Here is an 18,628-nt window from a genome sequence, read left to right on the forward strand (position 1 = left end):
TCAATCCAACCTATGAGCATCCCTACCCCTATTATTAATTTCTTCCTCATACATATAAACATTAATGAACCATTTACCAAACGCTTACCCAGGTAAACGGTCACGAGTAAAATTCAACATTATCACTTACTTATCAGGTAAGATTTTAGTCTATCAAAACGATATCATATACAACAATTTACCTAAGTACTAATCGTCCTCACTTATTGGATAAAATTCTCAATCTTGAAATTATTCTTGTAAGGCAAACGTGTGATAAACGAACCCTAACACTAAGGGGCCGTTTATCAATTGCTTACTTGAGTAAGCGCTTACCAAGTTACATTAACTTATCGTATGAACATGGAAAGGACCATGAATCTTATCCTAAGAGGAGGCAAAGACCTAAAGTCTTATCCGGTAAGTGAGGGTAATTTATTGCATAGAAAGCTGTTTTTTATTGACTAAAATCATACCCGATAAGTAAATGACAGTGTTAAAATTTAACACTAAATGCTTATTGGGTAAGTAAACCACGCCTAACTCTTTATATTTTCCTGATTTAATAATTGTGAGTAATGCTGAAGCAATATTTATTTTGTTTTATATTTTGTTGAAGAAAAAGAACCCTATAAATACCATGTTCGCATAACGTTGGGGTAATGGGAAAACCGTCAACAACTCTCCGACAAAGTCAACAACTCTAGAGAGAGAGAGAGAGATAGAGAGGGGCTGCTGAAGGTGGTGATGCGTGGAAGCAGGTGGCAGAAACAATGACGAGATCCCGATGGAAGCTTTCTTCTTCTTCTAACATTCAATTCAAACGGCGATTCCGAACTCCATCTGAACCCTATTCTATTCTATTCCCTCTTTCAGTTATTTTATAGCCAAAGCTTCCACGTAAGGAATCTATCTTTCTTCTTTCGCCCATTGTTTTTTTCTTCTTCTAATCCGCGTTTTCTATCCATTTTGTTGCCAAGTTTGAAACGTATTGGATTGTTCTTTTCTTGTTTTATATATAATGTCCACGATCATCAATAGTTTGTTAGGGATAACAGAGGAATTAAGGAAATGACGGAGGTTGCGAAATTGCTGTACATAGTGGTGGAGGAGGATGAAGAAACGAAAGGGAATGAAGAATCGTCATTTAGATACACTCGTCCTGTTCTTCAGAGCACTTTGCAGTTGATGGGTTGTAAAGCACGTCACGCTTTCAAGGTTCCGTAGTTTCATCTCTTAATCCTCAGAAGATTACAATTTATAATTCAATTGTTGTGTGGTTTCCTAGAAATTGAATGACGATTTATGATCATGTAGGTAAAGTTGATTGTTAACGAAAATTGATTCCAGATTTCATCTGATTTTTTCTTCCATAAAATAACTTAAGATCTTTATGCAATCTTACTATTGGACTGAAAGTGATGTTCTCCCCTTTAATTTTTACAAGACAACGACTTGTCCAGTTTGACCTCTTGCCCCAGTCCTGATGGAATATGTATCCTTCAGAAAATTTCATTTTTACAATTGCTGCAGGCCTTTAAGTTCCAATTTTATTTAGTTGCATCTGTTGATGATTCAATTATGTTGTATTTTGTTGGCTTCCACTGAATATGATCTCTTTTTCTTACAGATTAGCCAAAGGGTTTTTGAAATCATGAGAACTAAATGCTTAGGGGACACTTTGGCTGATATAGGTGTAATTCAATGGGGAAAGGATACCTTAAAATTTCATCCTCTGAAAGAGAATAACCGTGACAATAATAATCGGTCTGATAAGATGGATGGAAGCAATCATGTGGTTTCAAATAGAGATGGTAGTACAAGGAGTAAGCCTTTTGAATCATATAAAAAGCGCACAACAGTTGTCATCAAAAGGAGGATGTTCATTGATGTTGTATGTGATGCTCTGTCGGAATACAAGTATGTTGGTCCCAATCAGAGAGCTGATTTTGTTTTAGCCTGCAGGTATTTCTAACTTCCTTTAATTGTTTAATTTGATGTGAGTATTTATGCTATACAATCAACACAATCCGGTAGTGCGAGAAGGATTTTCTTGCACCACCTTTCCTTTTCCTTTTAGTTACATTCTCTTCCAATTTGTGGTTGGTAAGACTCGTGGTGCATGCTGGAGTCATCTAGAAGATTGTCCCTCCCCAGCATATATGCCAAAAGCTTTCCTTTCCCCAACAAATGAAGGAGCTTTTTTATATTTTTTACAGCATCCTTGTGCAACATAACTGTCATATCTTTGAGATATCTTGTGCTATAACTTCATTATTTTATCAAGGTGTTTTCATGGTGGTGATGCTGTTGCATTACTTTCATTCTTCAGCATGTCAGTTGAAAAATAGGGTACAATATGATGTCCAAAATTCGTTTTAGGAACACCTTGTGCATCTGAGTGCTTAAAATTCCAGTTAACTCATGACCACTGTAGTCCATGTAGCAGTATTAGGAGGCATAGTTTAGTGCTCCACTTTTTTATTTCTGTTCATACATGTGCAAATTTGAATATTTGTTCGATCAAGTTGAAAGTAACACAAAGATATTAGACTGAGGATCAAATTGGAAAGAATGGGATGGTTTGAGATATTAAAAAAGACGTGGTACTGCCAGAAAGGGTATGGATGTTCTTCTAGTCAATCCCATCTAGTCAGATCTATGGAAGTACATGCTTGGCATCTTACTATTATGTCGTGAATGGTCTCTATGTGGGGGCAACGGCACCATTTGTTACATGAAAGTTCAATTTTTTTGCTTTAGTCATTAGCGCTATGAACGTTTTGTTTGAGTTCTTTGCAATCTTAATTACTTACGCTGTAAACACAGAATGCTTGGTAGGGTTTGCTAGGGATAACAGACTTATATACACACCAAGGGAGAAAGTGGGAAACCCACCTCTTGGCCAGGTCTATCCTCCTGTGGTGTTGTCTATCCTACATCCTCTTGTTTTTGTACTTGTACACTTACTGGTTTAGTGTCAGCTTTTTCTTCAACTTAACCCTTCAGCTTGCCTGATCAAAATTCAACTTGATGAGACGATTTTTCTAATGGTCACTCAAGTAGGAAGACCATGAAACCAGGATGATGTATGGAAGCAGTAGAGAAAATTGGATGTGCCACAGACACAATTAATGAATGTGTGTTGGTTCTTGCTTGCTTAAATTATTTCTTTTACATGCTAGTAGCAGGGTCGTGTTTGTATGTAACTTGTGAATTATTTTACTAACATGTTCTGAAGTTAGCTAATATTTCACAACATGTTTCCTTTTCTCTTATTTTATGCATTCCAAACTAGTTTTGGATAGAACCGTTTGGAGGACAAGTTTTTCTATGGGGTGATTTTAATCATTCCGGCTTAGAGTTTTTCATGCTTTCGAGCCATTCCAGATGTTATTGCTAAATAATTACCAATGTTATATATATCCTTAACAACGAAAATCAATCCTGTTTGTGTTTTCAAGCACACTGTGTGTGTGAATATAGTTAGGGAGGATGAGGTGAGTGGTTGCATCGAAGATTAAATACTTTCAGCCTTCTTTTTCAGAATTCGGGAAAGGAAGGAATCTGTGACTGTGCTGCTCTGTGGTACTAGTGGATGTGGCAAATCTACATTGTCTGCTTTGCTGGTACACCATCTGGCTTCATAAGCATTTTGTGTTTCTCTATGGACGAGTTATTTGTATAAATTCTGTATCTTTTATCTTTTCTTTAAGTGTGTTCTTGATTTGTGTCCTTCGGTATTTAAGCGTGTTCTTAATCTTACAGTTGCAAGTTCCTAATTTATTCTTGCAGTTTGATATACATTGCTTTCTTTATGTAATTATATTATACTTGAACTTTGTTATCTAGACTTTGATCCCTAAAATTAATCTGCAGGCTAGCAGGTTAGGGATCACAACCGTTATATCTACAGATTCCATACGGCATATGATGAGGAGCTTTGTTGATGAAAAACAAAATCCGCTTCTCTGGTCTTCTACTTACCATGCAGGGGAACATCTAGATCCATTGGCTGTTTCAGAAGCCAAGGCCAAGAGAAAAGCTAAGAAAGAGGTCAGTGTTTCAGATACTTCCACAACTGAAGCACCTAAGGAAGCTGAAGGTTCCAGTTCTACTAAGGTTGATTTGATTGGTTCTAAGCAAATGGCCATAGAGGGATTTAAGGCACAGAGCGAGATGGTCATTGATAGTCTTGATCGACTTATCACAGCATGGGAGGAGCGGAAAGAATCAGTTGTTGTGGAGGGTGTTCACTTGAGCCTTAACTTTGTGGTATGTATAGAAGGGGTGGGTTCAAATGAGAACCACAAATCTTTTGAGAACTGGGAACCAACTATATATTCATGATGAATGTCGTGATAAATGTGCATGACGAAAATTATAATGAAAATACATGATATTCATATTATAGTGAAAATACATTATATTCATAATAAAAATACATGATATCATGAATAATCAAAATGCATGATATTCATGAAGAATAATATTCATGATTATTCAGGGTTATTCATCATTAAATACATGAAATAGTTGGTTCCCTGTTTCTCACGATATCTGTCATTCTAATTTGAACCTGCCTCTGTAATAAAAATTCTTTAAACATGTTTTCATCTTCCATGTCAAGCTAAATTTGAGGTCTGATGCAACTGTATTTTTATGCAGATGGGGTTAATGAAAAAACATCCATCAATCATACCGTTCATGATATACATCACGAATGAGGACAAGCACATGGAAAGATTCGCAGTTCGTGCAAAGTATATGACTCTAGATCCTGCCAAGAACAAGTATATAAAGTATATAAGAAACATCAGAACAATCCAAGAGTACCTGTGCAATCGAGCAGACAAGCATCTGGTGCCAAAAATAAATAACACAAACGTTGATAAGAGTGTTGCTGCAATCCATGCCACGGTTTTCAGCTCCTTAAGAAGGCGTGATGCGGGGGAACCGTTGTATGATTCCACCACTAACACAGTTTTTGTAGTTGACGAAGAGTACAGGAATCAGTGCGTAGCCAATTCACTTGGCTCCAAAAGAATGTTTCAACTGATCCAAAGGCAAGGCTCTTCAAGGCATTTGATGGCTCTTCTCAATAATGATGGCTCTGTTGCAAAGGCGTGGCCCGTTCATTCTGTAGATGCCGATGGCAAGCCCATTTTAGACTGTCCAGCTGAAAATGGGCCAGGAATACCAATGTATGGGCCGTTGCAGATTGGAAAGGCTGAACCCGTTAATCTGCAGTTTGGCAAATTTGGAATCAGTGCTTGGCCAAACGACCTTGGCGGCACTAGCCATGCTGGCAGTGTTGATGACTCGAGAGGTGAACTTACTGATAATGGTAGTAGATATTATTCTTCATGCTGTAGCTCACCCAAGGTCTCCGAAGGACATGCTAAAGAGGTATACAAAAACTCATTTGCACCCAACCTTTTGTTTTTCGTATGGCAGAATGGCCATTGCTTACATTCTAACTTTATAACGTCTAACTTTCAGTTGAAGGAAGAGCTGTCTGTTTCTGGCAGTGATGGAGAGGTAGATGATGCACGCGAGTTAGATAGTGATGAGGATCTTAGTGATAATGCCAAAGAGCATATGCATGAAGAGGTACCGTTTCGTTCATTCACAAGATTAAATGCATCGGTTTGTTTGTTTGTTTTCTTTGTAATTATGCAATCGGAAAGGTGTTAGTGCTTGTGGTTTAGGATGCTCATATCATATCATATTTAGGTTCCATAGATTCGGAGAAACGGAGAGGTAGAAGAAGATGTAACACACAGTGTAAAAGCAGGGTGGCTCAAGAGGAGAGCTACCACATGGGTGTTGTGTGATAAGAAGTTTCCATTGAAACTGAAGTGCAAATTCTATAGAGGAGCCATCCGGCCAACTATATTTTATGGGTCAAAATGTTGGACCACAAGGAAGCCAGTTGGAGGAAGTTGGAAGATGCGGAAATGAGGATGCTTAGATGGTCATGTGTCCGATCTAGGTTAGACAGGATACTGAATGAGGTTTTTCTGGCGGAGTTGGGAGTTTCCCCAATAACAAATAAATTGAAAGAGGGGAGGTTCCGTTGGTTTGTGCACGATCGTAGGCGACCGATGATGTGACCAGTGAGGAGAATAAACCGTTGAGGGGCGAGGATGAGGGGTAGACTAAGGAGGACGTGAGATGAGCAATTGAGGTTAGACGTGGCGGCCTTAGAGATTTCCGAGGGTATGACCTCTCATAGGAGTCGTTGGAGATGGAGGACCAGGGTAGTCGATTAGGTATGGGGTATTGTAGCTAGTTTTTTTTTTTTGGGGGGGGGGAGGGGTTTAGGCTAGTTGTGTTTTTTGCATACCTTTTTGTACGTCTTCGATGTACCCATTCGTACATTTTATTCATTTCTTTCGTGTTGCATTCATCATATGTTAGTCTTCATGATTCTACTTGTTTACTTACACTCTTGCATAAGCTAGGGTCTTCACAGAAACAACCGGTCTACTCTTTTGGGGTAGATGTCAGGTTTGTGTATATCTCATCCCCATACCCTACTCTCTAGTGAGATTTACCAGGCCAGTTTAGTTTAATATCATTTTCACAATGCGTTCTTCTTTCTTTAAATTACGCAGATGGAAGGATCGGTGGATGAGGAGTCGACTAAATCAGACGAAGAGTATGATGATCTTGCGATGCAGGATATTCAAGAAAACGGTTACTTCACCGATATAGAATTTGAATCCAAGACTAACCTTTCTGATACAATAACCAGCACTAATGTGGACAGATACAAACAAAATCTGGACCGTTTCTTGAGAACCAAACGCGAGGCAGCCATGGATCCAGTGGTTATTAACTCGGGTATCCCCAAGGAGAAAAGATTGCCATCTTCAAGAAGCCTGAGAGTGAGAGGACGATCTTACAGCATTTCGACCTCTGCGAAAGAGGAGCTACTAACCCCGCCCATCTCAAGAACCTCGAGCCCACCTGTTTCAAGTGGGTCGCGGGTTTAGTACTACTATATTCGATCTTCTTCATCAACCTTAGTTTTTATGTAGTAAATTCTGCTGATTACCTCTTTGGTGTCAAGTGTTGCCCAAAGCTTTGTGCATTGAACATTGGTTGCTAAAAGTAGCCTGGCCTGTAGGACATCGTGACAATCATTATTTGTTAAAAGCATGTTTTAAAAATGCATTTTACAGTCGTTATGTTGATGAAATTTTCATAAAACCTAAGCGCTTATATTTTGTAAGGTTATGAACGTGCTAAAACTTAGATGAAAATACAACGATGACATATATTGCAACAACTGCCGTCGCTATAGAACTATAACGACCTTTTGTTATCGCTCTATAGCCCTATCTTATCGAAATGATCGGGTAAACACCTTGTTGGTTGTAGCTTCGTCACTTCATTTAGTGATCTCGACAACGCAATGAAGATGACTGGTTCGAGAAGAGAGATTAGTGTTTTGTTTTGTTTTTTCCTTGATGTCATGGTTACACGTGAATAATGTTGATTTTTTTCTTGTAGACTTAGAAAATGTTTGCTCAAAAAACCGTCGGTTTTGGTTTCAAGTCCAAGGCCACTCATGCGTCTTGTCGTCAAGTGAGTCTTAGGAGTCGTTTACCAAACACTTACCAAGTCACATTGCTTTACCGGATGAATATGACAAGAACTAAGAATCTTACCTAGTAAGACCGAAGACAACGACCGAGAGCCTTACCACAGTTAGCACTTTGTTGTGCACAATACTGTTTTGGTAGACTAAAATCTTATCAGGTAAATAAGTGATCAGGGCCGTCCCTGAGGGATATGCCCAAGGCCCAGAAAAATTAGGGGCCCAATTTTTTTTAATATATATAATAGTAGTTCAAAAAAAATAGTAAATAGAAGACACATAAAAAATTAGTATCTAATATGACAAGAAAATATTTTTGTACTACATTAACTATTAAAGACCCAAACATTTATGAATTAAATATATTGGAGAAAAAAGTACATAAAGATGTTAATCTGTCGTTCATTATATAATATTATTTAATGTTTTTATAAGTTTTTTAATCTAAAACCGACGTCTAAAACTACTTGCTTCGAAAACTTTGATATATTCTCCATAATTTATCTCCCATCGACTCTTTTTCTCGCGTGAATTCTATTTTTATATTAGAATATGATAGATTTTTTTATTATTAGCTAACAAAACCCTTATCTTTTGAAAAAAAATTACCAACCATATAAGACGGTACAACTTATATTTATATGTAGAATAATAAAAGTATAATTGTTTTCTCATAGTTGTTCTTTATTATATAATATTTAGTGTACAAATCTTATGTACTATTCTATCTCTAAAAGAAGAATAAGATCTCAAACTATCACCAACATGAGTTTTATAATTTATATAATTGATGATTCCAAAAAAAATTGTTTTAATCCTAACTCTATGTTTTTGAGTCTTCTTTTACGTAGGAAAGAGAGAAAAGTAATGGGAGAAGAAAAATATTTTGTTCTCGAGATTTTTTTAGGAAGGAAAAGAAAAGGAAAGGAAAAAAAATTATATCAAAGTTTATTTTTATTTCATTATTTTTCCTTCATCTCTCTTCTCTATTAAAAAACACATTAAAAAAACCCTTTATTTTTCTTCTTTCCTTTCTCATTCTTTCTTTTCTTCCCAAATTCGAAAACATAATATAAAAGTTTAAAATGATGTTAATCTTCTCAAATTCAAAAACATAGTATAAAAGTTTAAAATGGTGTTAATCTTCCCAAAATCGAAAACATAATATATAAGTTTAAAATAGTGTTAATCTTCCAAAATTCGAAAACATAATATAAAAGTTTAAAATGACATTAAAAAACACTAACATGAGATGACATGGAAAACCAACCTATTTACATTGATTTACATACTGTCACTTAGAAATCAAAAGAATCAACTTTGTGACTCCAAATGATATCATTCTATGTACCAAAAGTATATCATTGGATGTTTTTGATGATGAAATAAATTACTGATACTACACAAAAATGTTCTAGTAGATAATATTAATTTAGAAATAAGTATTGATTGATTATGCGTCAAGAAATACTTGGAAAAACGATTTTATATGAATTCAATGTTATTTATGATGATAAAAACAACATATTGAAAAAATATCGTACTTATCGAGTGCCATTTTTTACATCTCGTCCAAAGCCTAAAAAATGTCAGAAACAGACATGTAAGTGATAGTGTTGAACTGGATAAACATTTAGTAAATGAGCCAGTAACACCGGATTCTTTGAGGATTGCATATCGTACGTGAGGGATTGGAATTGCCCATACATAACTTTATTTGCTAAAAGTAAAAACATATTTAGACAAAATGAGAGAGAAAGAGAAAAAGGACCACAAGGTACAAAAATGGACCACTTCAATTCATCATTCACTCTCTAGGTACTTTGTTCTTGTCAGAATTTCTAATTTCAGTTAAAATAATAATACATTTTTAGCCACACAAATTAATATTTTTTATTTAATTAATTAATTAATTAATTATATAACAATTCATTGTATTTTTTGATGGGAAATTCCAACAAAAACCACATGCTCATATTTACAAATTTTAGAGTCATTTCTTTTTTAAAAAAATGTTACTAAACTGAATACCTCATTTATCAGACATGTTTCAAAATTTTGATCTTAAGTATGAATAAAACGGACAATATTTATTATTAATTAAGTATTTTAAATATGCTTGATGATGACAAAACATCACCTAACCAAATAAATAGGTCGTCGTTTACTTGTTTTTTTTAATACCTAATTACATTTATCTTAAAATACTCAACTAAATTGGAGGTTTGTTTTAAAATAATGGTGTATATTTGAAGTGATAGATGAACGGATCAGATCGAACTAATTACATTTATGGTTTACACTTGACATAGATCTGTTGTGTATGTGCACCATTGATGAACCCATACCGAAAATAACCCATGTTCTTTAATTTTTATCGTTACAGCTTCGAATCCTATTTTCAATTTTTTTTATTGTAACAGTGTTGTCGATTCATAGGGTTTAGATTCTGTTTATTGATCTAACCTCCTCCTTTTTCTAGATCTGCCATCCCCTTTTGTCATCTTCGTTTGTTTCTGTTTTTCGAGGGAGGGGGTTGGAGTTGGTTTGAGGTCGAGGTTGGGCTTTTAGATGTTCATCATCTTCATCTGTGTTCCCTATTGATTATGATCTAGACTCTATTGAGCTTCATCATAAGCATCTAAAAACTGAACAAATGCAAACCCACGAGGTTCCCTTCATACAGTTCCAACCCTATCTTCAAAGAAATCACCAAATGTGCATGAGAACAACGAGACAATTTTTTTTTTTTTTGAAGTATATAATATTTATATACGGAAAATGCAACAAATAAACTCACACACTTTCCTCACCTATGGTGAGGTTTGAACCCCTGACCTCCTAGAAGGCCAAGGGGTACGATTGCTGGACAAAGAGATTGGAGAGGGGAGTTCATGGGGAAAGAGGCAAGTTTGCCTCCAATTGTCTCTGTAAATACATAAAATAATATTCATAAAATGACAAAATGACCAAAACCCCCTTATTTAATAGAATTTAAGTTGACAAAGTTAGAACAAAGGATCCAAACCATAACAAAAGTGAAACCATAATGACCATAGTTGTAATTATTTTGTTTGGAGGACCTAATCCAAAATTTTCATATAACCACAGGGACCAAATTTGTAATTTTCTCTTTAAATTATTATTTCAAGAAATAAACTAAACATATTTAATATATCCTACTGGTTTGCACGTATTACCTTTTCCTTCCCTCGAGAGACATTAAAAAAAAGTATTTTTTGCTTGAAAAACAATGATCTCAAAAGTACAACGTAGATCATGATATAGAAAAAGTTGTTATTAAAAAACGAGTTTGTTTTTAATAAACAGACAACAATGATACCAAATAGTAACATCAGTGATAACACACCCATATATACACACAATACAGAAAAAGGTTAAAAAAAAGCATGGATAAAATACAAAAACACCAATACTCTGAAACATCAATAATATCACACACACATACATACACGAACGATCACGTGAGAATAAGAGTTAAAGATGAGAAATGTAAAAATGAATTTAGACCCTTGATCATTTCTAATCTCAAATCAACCCATCATTTCCGCTTTAGAAAAGAATTGATTCAATGCATATCAATAATCGTTACATCCTTTGAAATAATACATTTTTTGTCATCAAAATTAAAAGACAAATTAGTTGTTAAATTAAAAAATTAAAAAATTAAAAGACAAATTAGCTGTTAAATTAAAAAAAAAAGACAAATTATCAGTAGATCAACCCGACTCAATCCATTTTAACGTAAACTACTGTACAATATTTAGAGTTTGGCTGTTTGGTAATTGCTGAATGATTTGGTGCTGAATGATTAAGAGACTCTCATAATATAGTGCAAAATGAAATATAATTGTTTGGTAATTGTGTACAATGAAATTAGGGCTCTTAATGATTAAGGGAGAATTCAAGATACAAAATCATTCAGAGAGTTTTAGAACCATTAAGAAGCAGACGTTTTTTTTGCCAAACAAGTTTCACCTCTTAACGATTCAGAGATTGCCTCTTAATAGAACTATTAAGAGATAAACAAACAACCCCTTATATGATTATAATTTAAAAAAAAACACAAAAAATATGTTGAAAAGAGGAATCTTTTGTTCAATCCTAGATTGGCAATGGCATGTGGGAACACACATTTAATATTCCGCTTAATCCGGAACTTAATTAAATTAATTAAATTTACAGGTAATTAAAGTCTTTGGTTGGAGGCCAGGTGCCATGTGAGCATGTCTACCACATTTTTATTCCTAATTAATCTTTATTATTATAACCATAATCCCACCCATTAACTAACCCTATTTATGATTCTTTATCATCATCATTATAATTAAATGCTACTTTGTAACAACTAGTTCTACTCATATATATATATATATAGACACATGAGATTTGTAAGTTTCTTATATGTCTCAAGTTGTGAGCTACCAATAACTTATATCATGGTTTTAAGTTGGATTTGAAGTTATTGTGTCAGTCTGTTGCTTTTGGTTTTCAGGTTTTACAAATGGTATTAGAGTCGATCCTTATAGCGTTGAGATGGTGGGGAAACCTCATAGGCATGATGAGTCCTCGAGGGGGGGGTTTTTTTTTTTTTTTTTTGTAACATCTTAGGCTAATCCCACATCGTTTATCACAAGGAGCAAGGTTCTGGGGCGGTTTGACGATGACATTAGAAGTTTAAGTGGAGGAGTTTGTAACAACTCGTCCTACGTAGACATAAAATGAGATTTATGAGCTCCTTATAAGTCTCAAGTTGTGAGTTATCAATAACTTTTATCGTGAATTTAAGTTGAATTTAAAGTTATTGGATAAAGCTTTCGCTTTGGAATGTTACAAACTTCACAAAGAAACCGATGTGTTTTTTATTTCTTGAAGTACATCAAATTTAGAAGGTGCAATTAATTTTTTCCATGTTATATATAAAGAGAGTCAAATTTATATGAAAATGATACCGGTTTAAGAAAATAAGAGAATGGCTAAATCATACGTGATTTTACATTAACATCACGTACAAAATCACATGTGATTCACGTGACTTTTGTCACGCAACCATAGGGTCGCTCGTACATTTTTTGGCCGTTAATGTAAAACTACATGTGATTTTGTATGTAATTTGACCATTTTTTATTTTTTAATAGGTATCATTTTCTTATGAACCTATATATATATATATATATATATATATATATATAGAGAGAGAGAGAGAGAGAGAGAGAGAGAGAGAGGGGGGGATCAAACGAGAGTGTTAATTATTTAACAGAGCCAAATCACGTACTAAATCACATGTGATTTTATATTAATGATGAAAAAATGTGTATGGGCGACTTCGGCCACGACTTTAGGTTGCGGGGCAGAGTCCGTGAATCACATGTGATTTTGTACTGATGTTAGTGTAAAATCACACATGATTCGACCGTTTACTTATTCTCTTAAATAAGTATTGTTCCCGTTTGAACCCGACTCTCTCTCTCTCTCTCACTCTATACACACGCGCACACACACACACATATACATATAAACACATATATATGTAGGGATTAAATCAAATGAGAACCATAAATATCTTACAAAACGATGAGAATTGATTTATGAATAATTTTTTACATAAATTTCACATATATTAGTTTCATAAGATAATAGTTTCACATGTATTTGTTTCACTACATGAATATTGTTTACGTGTATTTTTCATTTCACTAGGTGAAGCAAAAAAAGTTCACATGTATTTTTTTACTAGGTGAACACAAACATATATGAAATAATATCTTAAATCATAAGTTTTGATGAAAAAAAGCATGTAAAAAATATTTTTATCTTGGTTCTCATGGGTTTGTAACATATTTGTGGTTTTCATTTAATTATCGTCCTATATATATGGGGATATTCTTTTGAGATTCTATAAAATTGTGATAACTTTAAGAATTAGTGCATGATATGTTATTTCATATATTTTTTCCATCTAAGACTTAGAATATCGGTCAACATATATATTTTTTTACGATGTGTTTATTTCACATATACTCCGTTCATAATGTGAACCGTTTTGGTGTGTTTGTGAAACACAAAATACATATAATTTTTTTTCCACATTGTACCGAATACATATGAAACAAACTCATTGTGAAACAAATATATGTTAATCAATATATTAAATACTATATTTAAATGAAAAAAATCATGTTAAACAATTATTATAGTTTGTTACAATTATTTGGTTTACAAGGACAAATTGTTTAATTTATAATTTTTATAGCAAATTTTCTTAATAACCAATAATTATAAATGAAAACTTATATTTATGAAATTGTTTAAAAAAAGTTAAAAAAAATTAAGATGATATTGAGATTATTATTTACTAATTATTTAATGTTAAATTGGACAAAACGTAATCTAACAACAACTTTTATGAATTAATAGAAATCCAATTTTCATGAAAATATATATAATTCAGATTGCCCACGGTACAGTCCTCGGAAACAATTTACATGAAAGTTGAATAAAGTAATTAAATAATTAAATTGTACTTTCTTATTAATTTACAGAAATTCAAATACAGTGGGTGCAAGTAATAAAAAATAATCATAATTAAAAAAGTTAAATATATCAATAAAATTATATACAAATGACAATAATTTGGACTCATAATTATATATATATAGTTTGTTTCAAATGCAATCCATCACATTTGTATAACCAATGCAATTCAATAAATTAAAATATTTAAGAAAATGATGAGAGTTCATTTATTATGATTTAAATATTTATGGAAGATGAATAAGGTTAATTAATTATGATTAATACTTTATATTAGGAAACAATCAAAACTTCTATGAAATTACATATTCATCAAATTAAATGGACGGTTGAGATTGAGTTGTATTGATTGTACGAATGTAAGGGGTTGTATAATAACCCATATATATATATATATATATATATATATATATATATATATATATATATATATATATATATATATGACATAGTTATAGCGTCTAGGTTTGGATTCGTCGTTGTTGCATTAACTCCTATGGTTTCACTTTAAGGTTTGACTTGCATTATAACGTATTATGGTGTTATGGCATGTTACGATGCGTTATTATATGTATGAGACTTAGGATTTAAATAAAAATAGAGAAGAAACTTAAATAGATAAATACTTACTCACATTCATGTACATGAACAGTCGAACACGGATTCTTTGAAAATTGAAGAAATAATGATTAGAGATTCAAAAAATTTAATCTCGATTTTATGCTATTGATATCATTTTCTATGAACTATATATATTTGGTATTAGTATGTGGTTCTTCTTTCTTTTTTAGTTTTATGACTTTATATGAATTTAATTTGTTCTAAAGTATTATTCAAAACATTAACACATATAAGTATGGATGTGTGTGTGTGTGTATATATAAATAGAGAGGGGAGAACATGTGATTTTACATTAATGGCCAAAAAAATATGTGGGCGACCCTATGGTTGCATTTTCAGATCATGGGACCAGGGTCACATGAATCATATGTGATTTTGTACATGATGTTAGTGTAAAGTTAAATGAGATTCGATCGTTATCTTATTCTCTTAAATAGATATTGTTGTCGTTCGAACACATCCCCGTCCCCATCCCCGATTTTCTGACCGTGGCGGGTGAACCGGGTTCCCCGACGGGTCGGGGGCCATTTCCATGCCTACTTGAAAAACGTTTTGACCTCACTATAACTCGTAAAACTTGAGGGTTGACCTTACTGCCACACCACACCTCACGTCATTTTAAACCTTGATATATACACGAAAGGGTTCAAGCATAAACACCTCATTTTACAAAAAAACTCAGAGAATATTTTTTTTACTATAGTCAACACATATGATGTTATAGTCGATCATATGTGATAAGGTGTTCTTATATTTTCGTAAAATGAATGTGTTGTCGTTTAAACCTCTAAATTATTAGATTGGTTGATTTTTTTATCTAACAACGAAAACTATTGCAGACTTCAATTGATCGAAACAAAAAGTAAATACATAATATACATTCAACAACTATCTTCATTTTAACTCAATTTTACATATTCAATCATTTTTATATGCATTGATTTGTTATCATTTTAGTAATTGTGATATATAGAAATAGGTGTGAAGGTAGAGGAAGTTTTTGTTCTTACATTCTCATCACATGATTTCAAGTCTATAATATATATAATCTATACGTGAATATATATATATATATATATATATATATATATATATATATACACGTGTATGTGTGGTCTTGAAATAGTGAGATATGTGAGGCCACTTTGTAGCTACCGGGTAAGTTGATCTCGCCAAACTTGTATAGCAGAACACCACAAATTCACAACAAAACAACACCAAAACTTCACATGAAAGAAATCAAAAATTAACATTAAAAACAAAGCTGACATTTCATAACAAAAACACATCAAACCCTAATAGTTAAGGTGCAAGTAAGTTGATCCGCATAGTTATTAAAGAACATATTGAGACCATATATATATATATATATATATATATATATATATATATATATATAGACTTTGGATCATGTGAGACCTAGGGTTTTTCATGAGACTCGTAAGACCAATTCTCAACCCTTGGATTAGATCTACAATCTGACAATCTGAACATTCATAATCACCAGGAGACTTCTCAATAATCACAAAATTGTCACCGTACAACTTTATACCATTAGATCATTAGCTTATAAAGTTGATCAATAAACATAAATTGGTCTCACGGGTCTCAAGTGAACCCAACCCAACCCTATATATATATATATATATATATATATATATATATATATATATATATATATATATATATATATATATATATATATATATATATATATATATATAGAGAGAGAGAGAGAGAGAGAGAGAGGTTGGTTCAAATACTAACCAAAACTATTGTGCAAATATGCTAACCAACATCAACCAATCATGTTCCATCTTTTACTTAGGTTCAAATGTAACTCACATATTAATTGTAAGGGTATTTAGGTAATTTTTCATTTTTATGTAACTCCCAAATATTTTAATTGGGAGTTACAAATCTTAAAATGTCACTAATTCATCTTCATGGAATAATGACATGAGGTTTCACATGTGTTCTTCTTACTGAATTTTACATTTATTCTTCCTATAATGGTTTTGATATTGTAAATTTGAAAAAAATCTCTTTTGTAAAGATTCCGTTATAGTCCAAGTAATATGGATAATCATAGAGTGAAACGGATCGACGACAATGAGGATGAAAAAACTAAAAGCGTCTACGAATACATTCGGAATTCGAATTCCGAAAGTGAAGAAAATGATCAATAAATGTCCCAATATGAACATACGATAGCTGTGAACACGCTAATGTGAGCACGCCTACATTAAAGATTTGAGTTCGGGATGGCAAACAATATACATTCTTCACTAAGTTTTGAATTTCAGTAAATCCACATCCTTGTTGCTCTTTTTAATTATCTACTTTGTGTAATAATAGTTTTAGTTTTGAAGACTAACTACATAGGGGCTGTTCATTATGTTCATTCAAGATTTGACTTCGGAATGACAAACAATATACATTCTTCACTAAGTTTTCAATTTCAGTAAATTCACATCCTTGTTGCTCTTTTTAATTATCTACTTTGTGTAATRATAGTTTTAGTTTTGTTATTGTTTTATGTAATATAGCACAAATCATATCATGCTTATATAGGGGCTGTTCATTATGTTCACTGTGCTATATTACTTGATCACACACATAGCGATTACATTTTTCGTACTAGGATGCATTAAGACATTTGTGCACAGACACACATATATTAACAGATATCAAATCAGCACAAATAACACAGACGTAGACGTTGGGATTCGTTACTGTTTTATGTCATATTGCTGATGTTCATTAGGTTCACAAATCCAAACTTGTATGTATTTGTGAAGTGTTGCGTGTGTGTGATGTTCATTAGGTTCACAAATCCAAACTTGTATGTTTTTTTGTGAAGTGTTGTGTGTGTGTGATGTTCATTAGGTTCACAAATCCAAACTTGTATGCATTTCACCAAAATCATCCATCGTTTTGATGAATATTATGAACCACATTTTTGGCTAATGATATACACTATTGATCGTATAGATTGGCAGTTTCGTAGTTGATTGGAGGTTACGAAATCGTTTGAATAATATAGGTTCACGACGTGATGTGATTTTTTTACAAAATTACCCTTTGAACAGTTGTTCATAGACATCTCATTTAATACATTAATTAAATGATTATTTTTGTAGTCTCATTTAATAAGGACCGTTTGATGAGAAAATGAACGATCAAGATCGGTTAGCATAGTTTGCACAATAGTTTGGGTTAGTATTTGAACCAGCTCCTATATATATATATATATATATATATATATATATATATATAGAGAGAGAGAGAGAGAGAGAGAGAGAGAGGAGCGTTCAAATGAAAACTCTCTCCATTTGTGTAAACCGTGTAAACCAATCTCAACCATCCATTTTCTTGATCAATGGTCAAGATTTGTATGCTTTATTTATGGAAATTAAAAAAAATAAAAAATAAAAATTCAGTTTATTTCATCAATAAGGGTAGAACGGTAAACAATCATTAACATTCATACTATGGAAATGTTTATTGAAATAAATATTCAGTTTATTTCACTGTGGAAATGTTTAATTATACAATTGTTTGTTTCCTTATTCCAGGCTTTTTTGTACATGTTAATGCAATTGTTTCATGACACTTTATGCATACTACATGTTATGAATGGAACTTTTTCGTTAGCTACATGCAATAAAACCTTTTCACCTTCAAATTCTTACATGCAGATTAATTTCATAACGAACAAAATCTATTATGAATTATTTCATTAGCTATGAAKYTATTTCATTATCTATTTTATTAACTTTTTTACATGAATCTTTTTCATTACATATTTTACATGAAACTATTTCATTAACTATTTTACATTAATCTATTCCATTATGCACC

At 32.8% G+C, this 18,628-nt stretch overlaps 1 protein-coding gene across 6 annotated transcripts; it reads left to right on the forward strand.

Annotated features, from left to right (window-relative positions):
• The first annotated feature begins 669 nt into the window (after positions 1–669).
• Positions 670–7,167, forward strand: LOC112520313 (P-loop NTPase domain-containing protein LPA1 homolog 2-like). 6 transcript variants are annotated; one of them, XM_025128654.1, is made up of 9 exons: positions 670–879; positions 1,021–1,197; positions 1,610–1,944; positions 3,527–3,608; positions 3,859–4,035; positions 4,123–4,254; positions 4,648–5,388; positions 5,482–5,592; positions 6,600–7,167. In XM_025128654.1, exons 2-9 carry the CDS (start codon positions 1,051–1,053, stop codon positions 6,978–6,980), a joined length of 2,106 nt encoding a protein of 701 aa, XP_024984422.1. In that variant the 5' UTR covers positions 670–879; positions 1,021–1,050; the 3' UTR covers positions 6,981–7,167. The 6 variants fall into 6 exon arrangements, with proteins under 6 accessions (XP_024984422.1, XP_024984419.1, XP_024984423.1 ...); XM_025128651.1 differs by having other exon boundaries at positions 3,859–4,254; XM_025128655.1 differs by lacking the exon at positions 3,527–3,608 and having other exon boundaries at positions 3,859–3,866; positions 3,974–4,254.
• Positions 7,168–18,628: the final 11,461 nt, after the last annotated feature.

The sequence above is a fragment of the Cynara cardunculus genome (genome assembly GCF_001531365.2).
Source record: "Cynara cardunculus var. scolymus isolate 2C chromosome LG 10, CcrdV1, whole genome shotgun sequence".
NCBI classification, from domain to species: Eukaryota; Viridiplantae; Streptophyta; class Magnoliopsida; order Asterales; family Asteraceae; genus Cynara; species Cynara cardunculus.

Bases quoted from the DNA above. Each gene is read 5' to 3' on its own strand.
- LOC112520313 (XM_025128651.1), top strand. From the start codon at position 1,051: ATGACGGAGGTTGCGAAATTGCTGTACATAGTGGTGGAGGAGGATGAA. The intron at 4,255-4,647 runs GTATGTATAGAA...ATTTTTATGCAG, and splicing joins ACTTGAGCCTTAACTTTGTG to ATGGGGTTAATGAAAAAACA. The intron at 5,389-5,481 runs GTATACAAAAAC...TCTAACTTTCAG, and splicing joins CCGAAGGACATGCTAAAGAG to TTGAAGGAAGAGCTGTCTGT.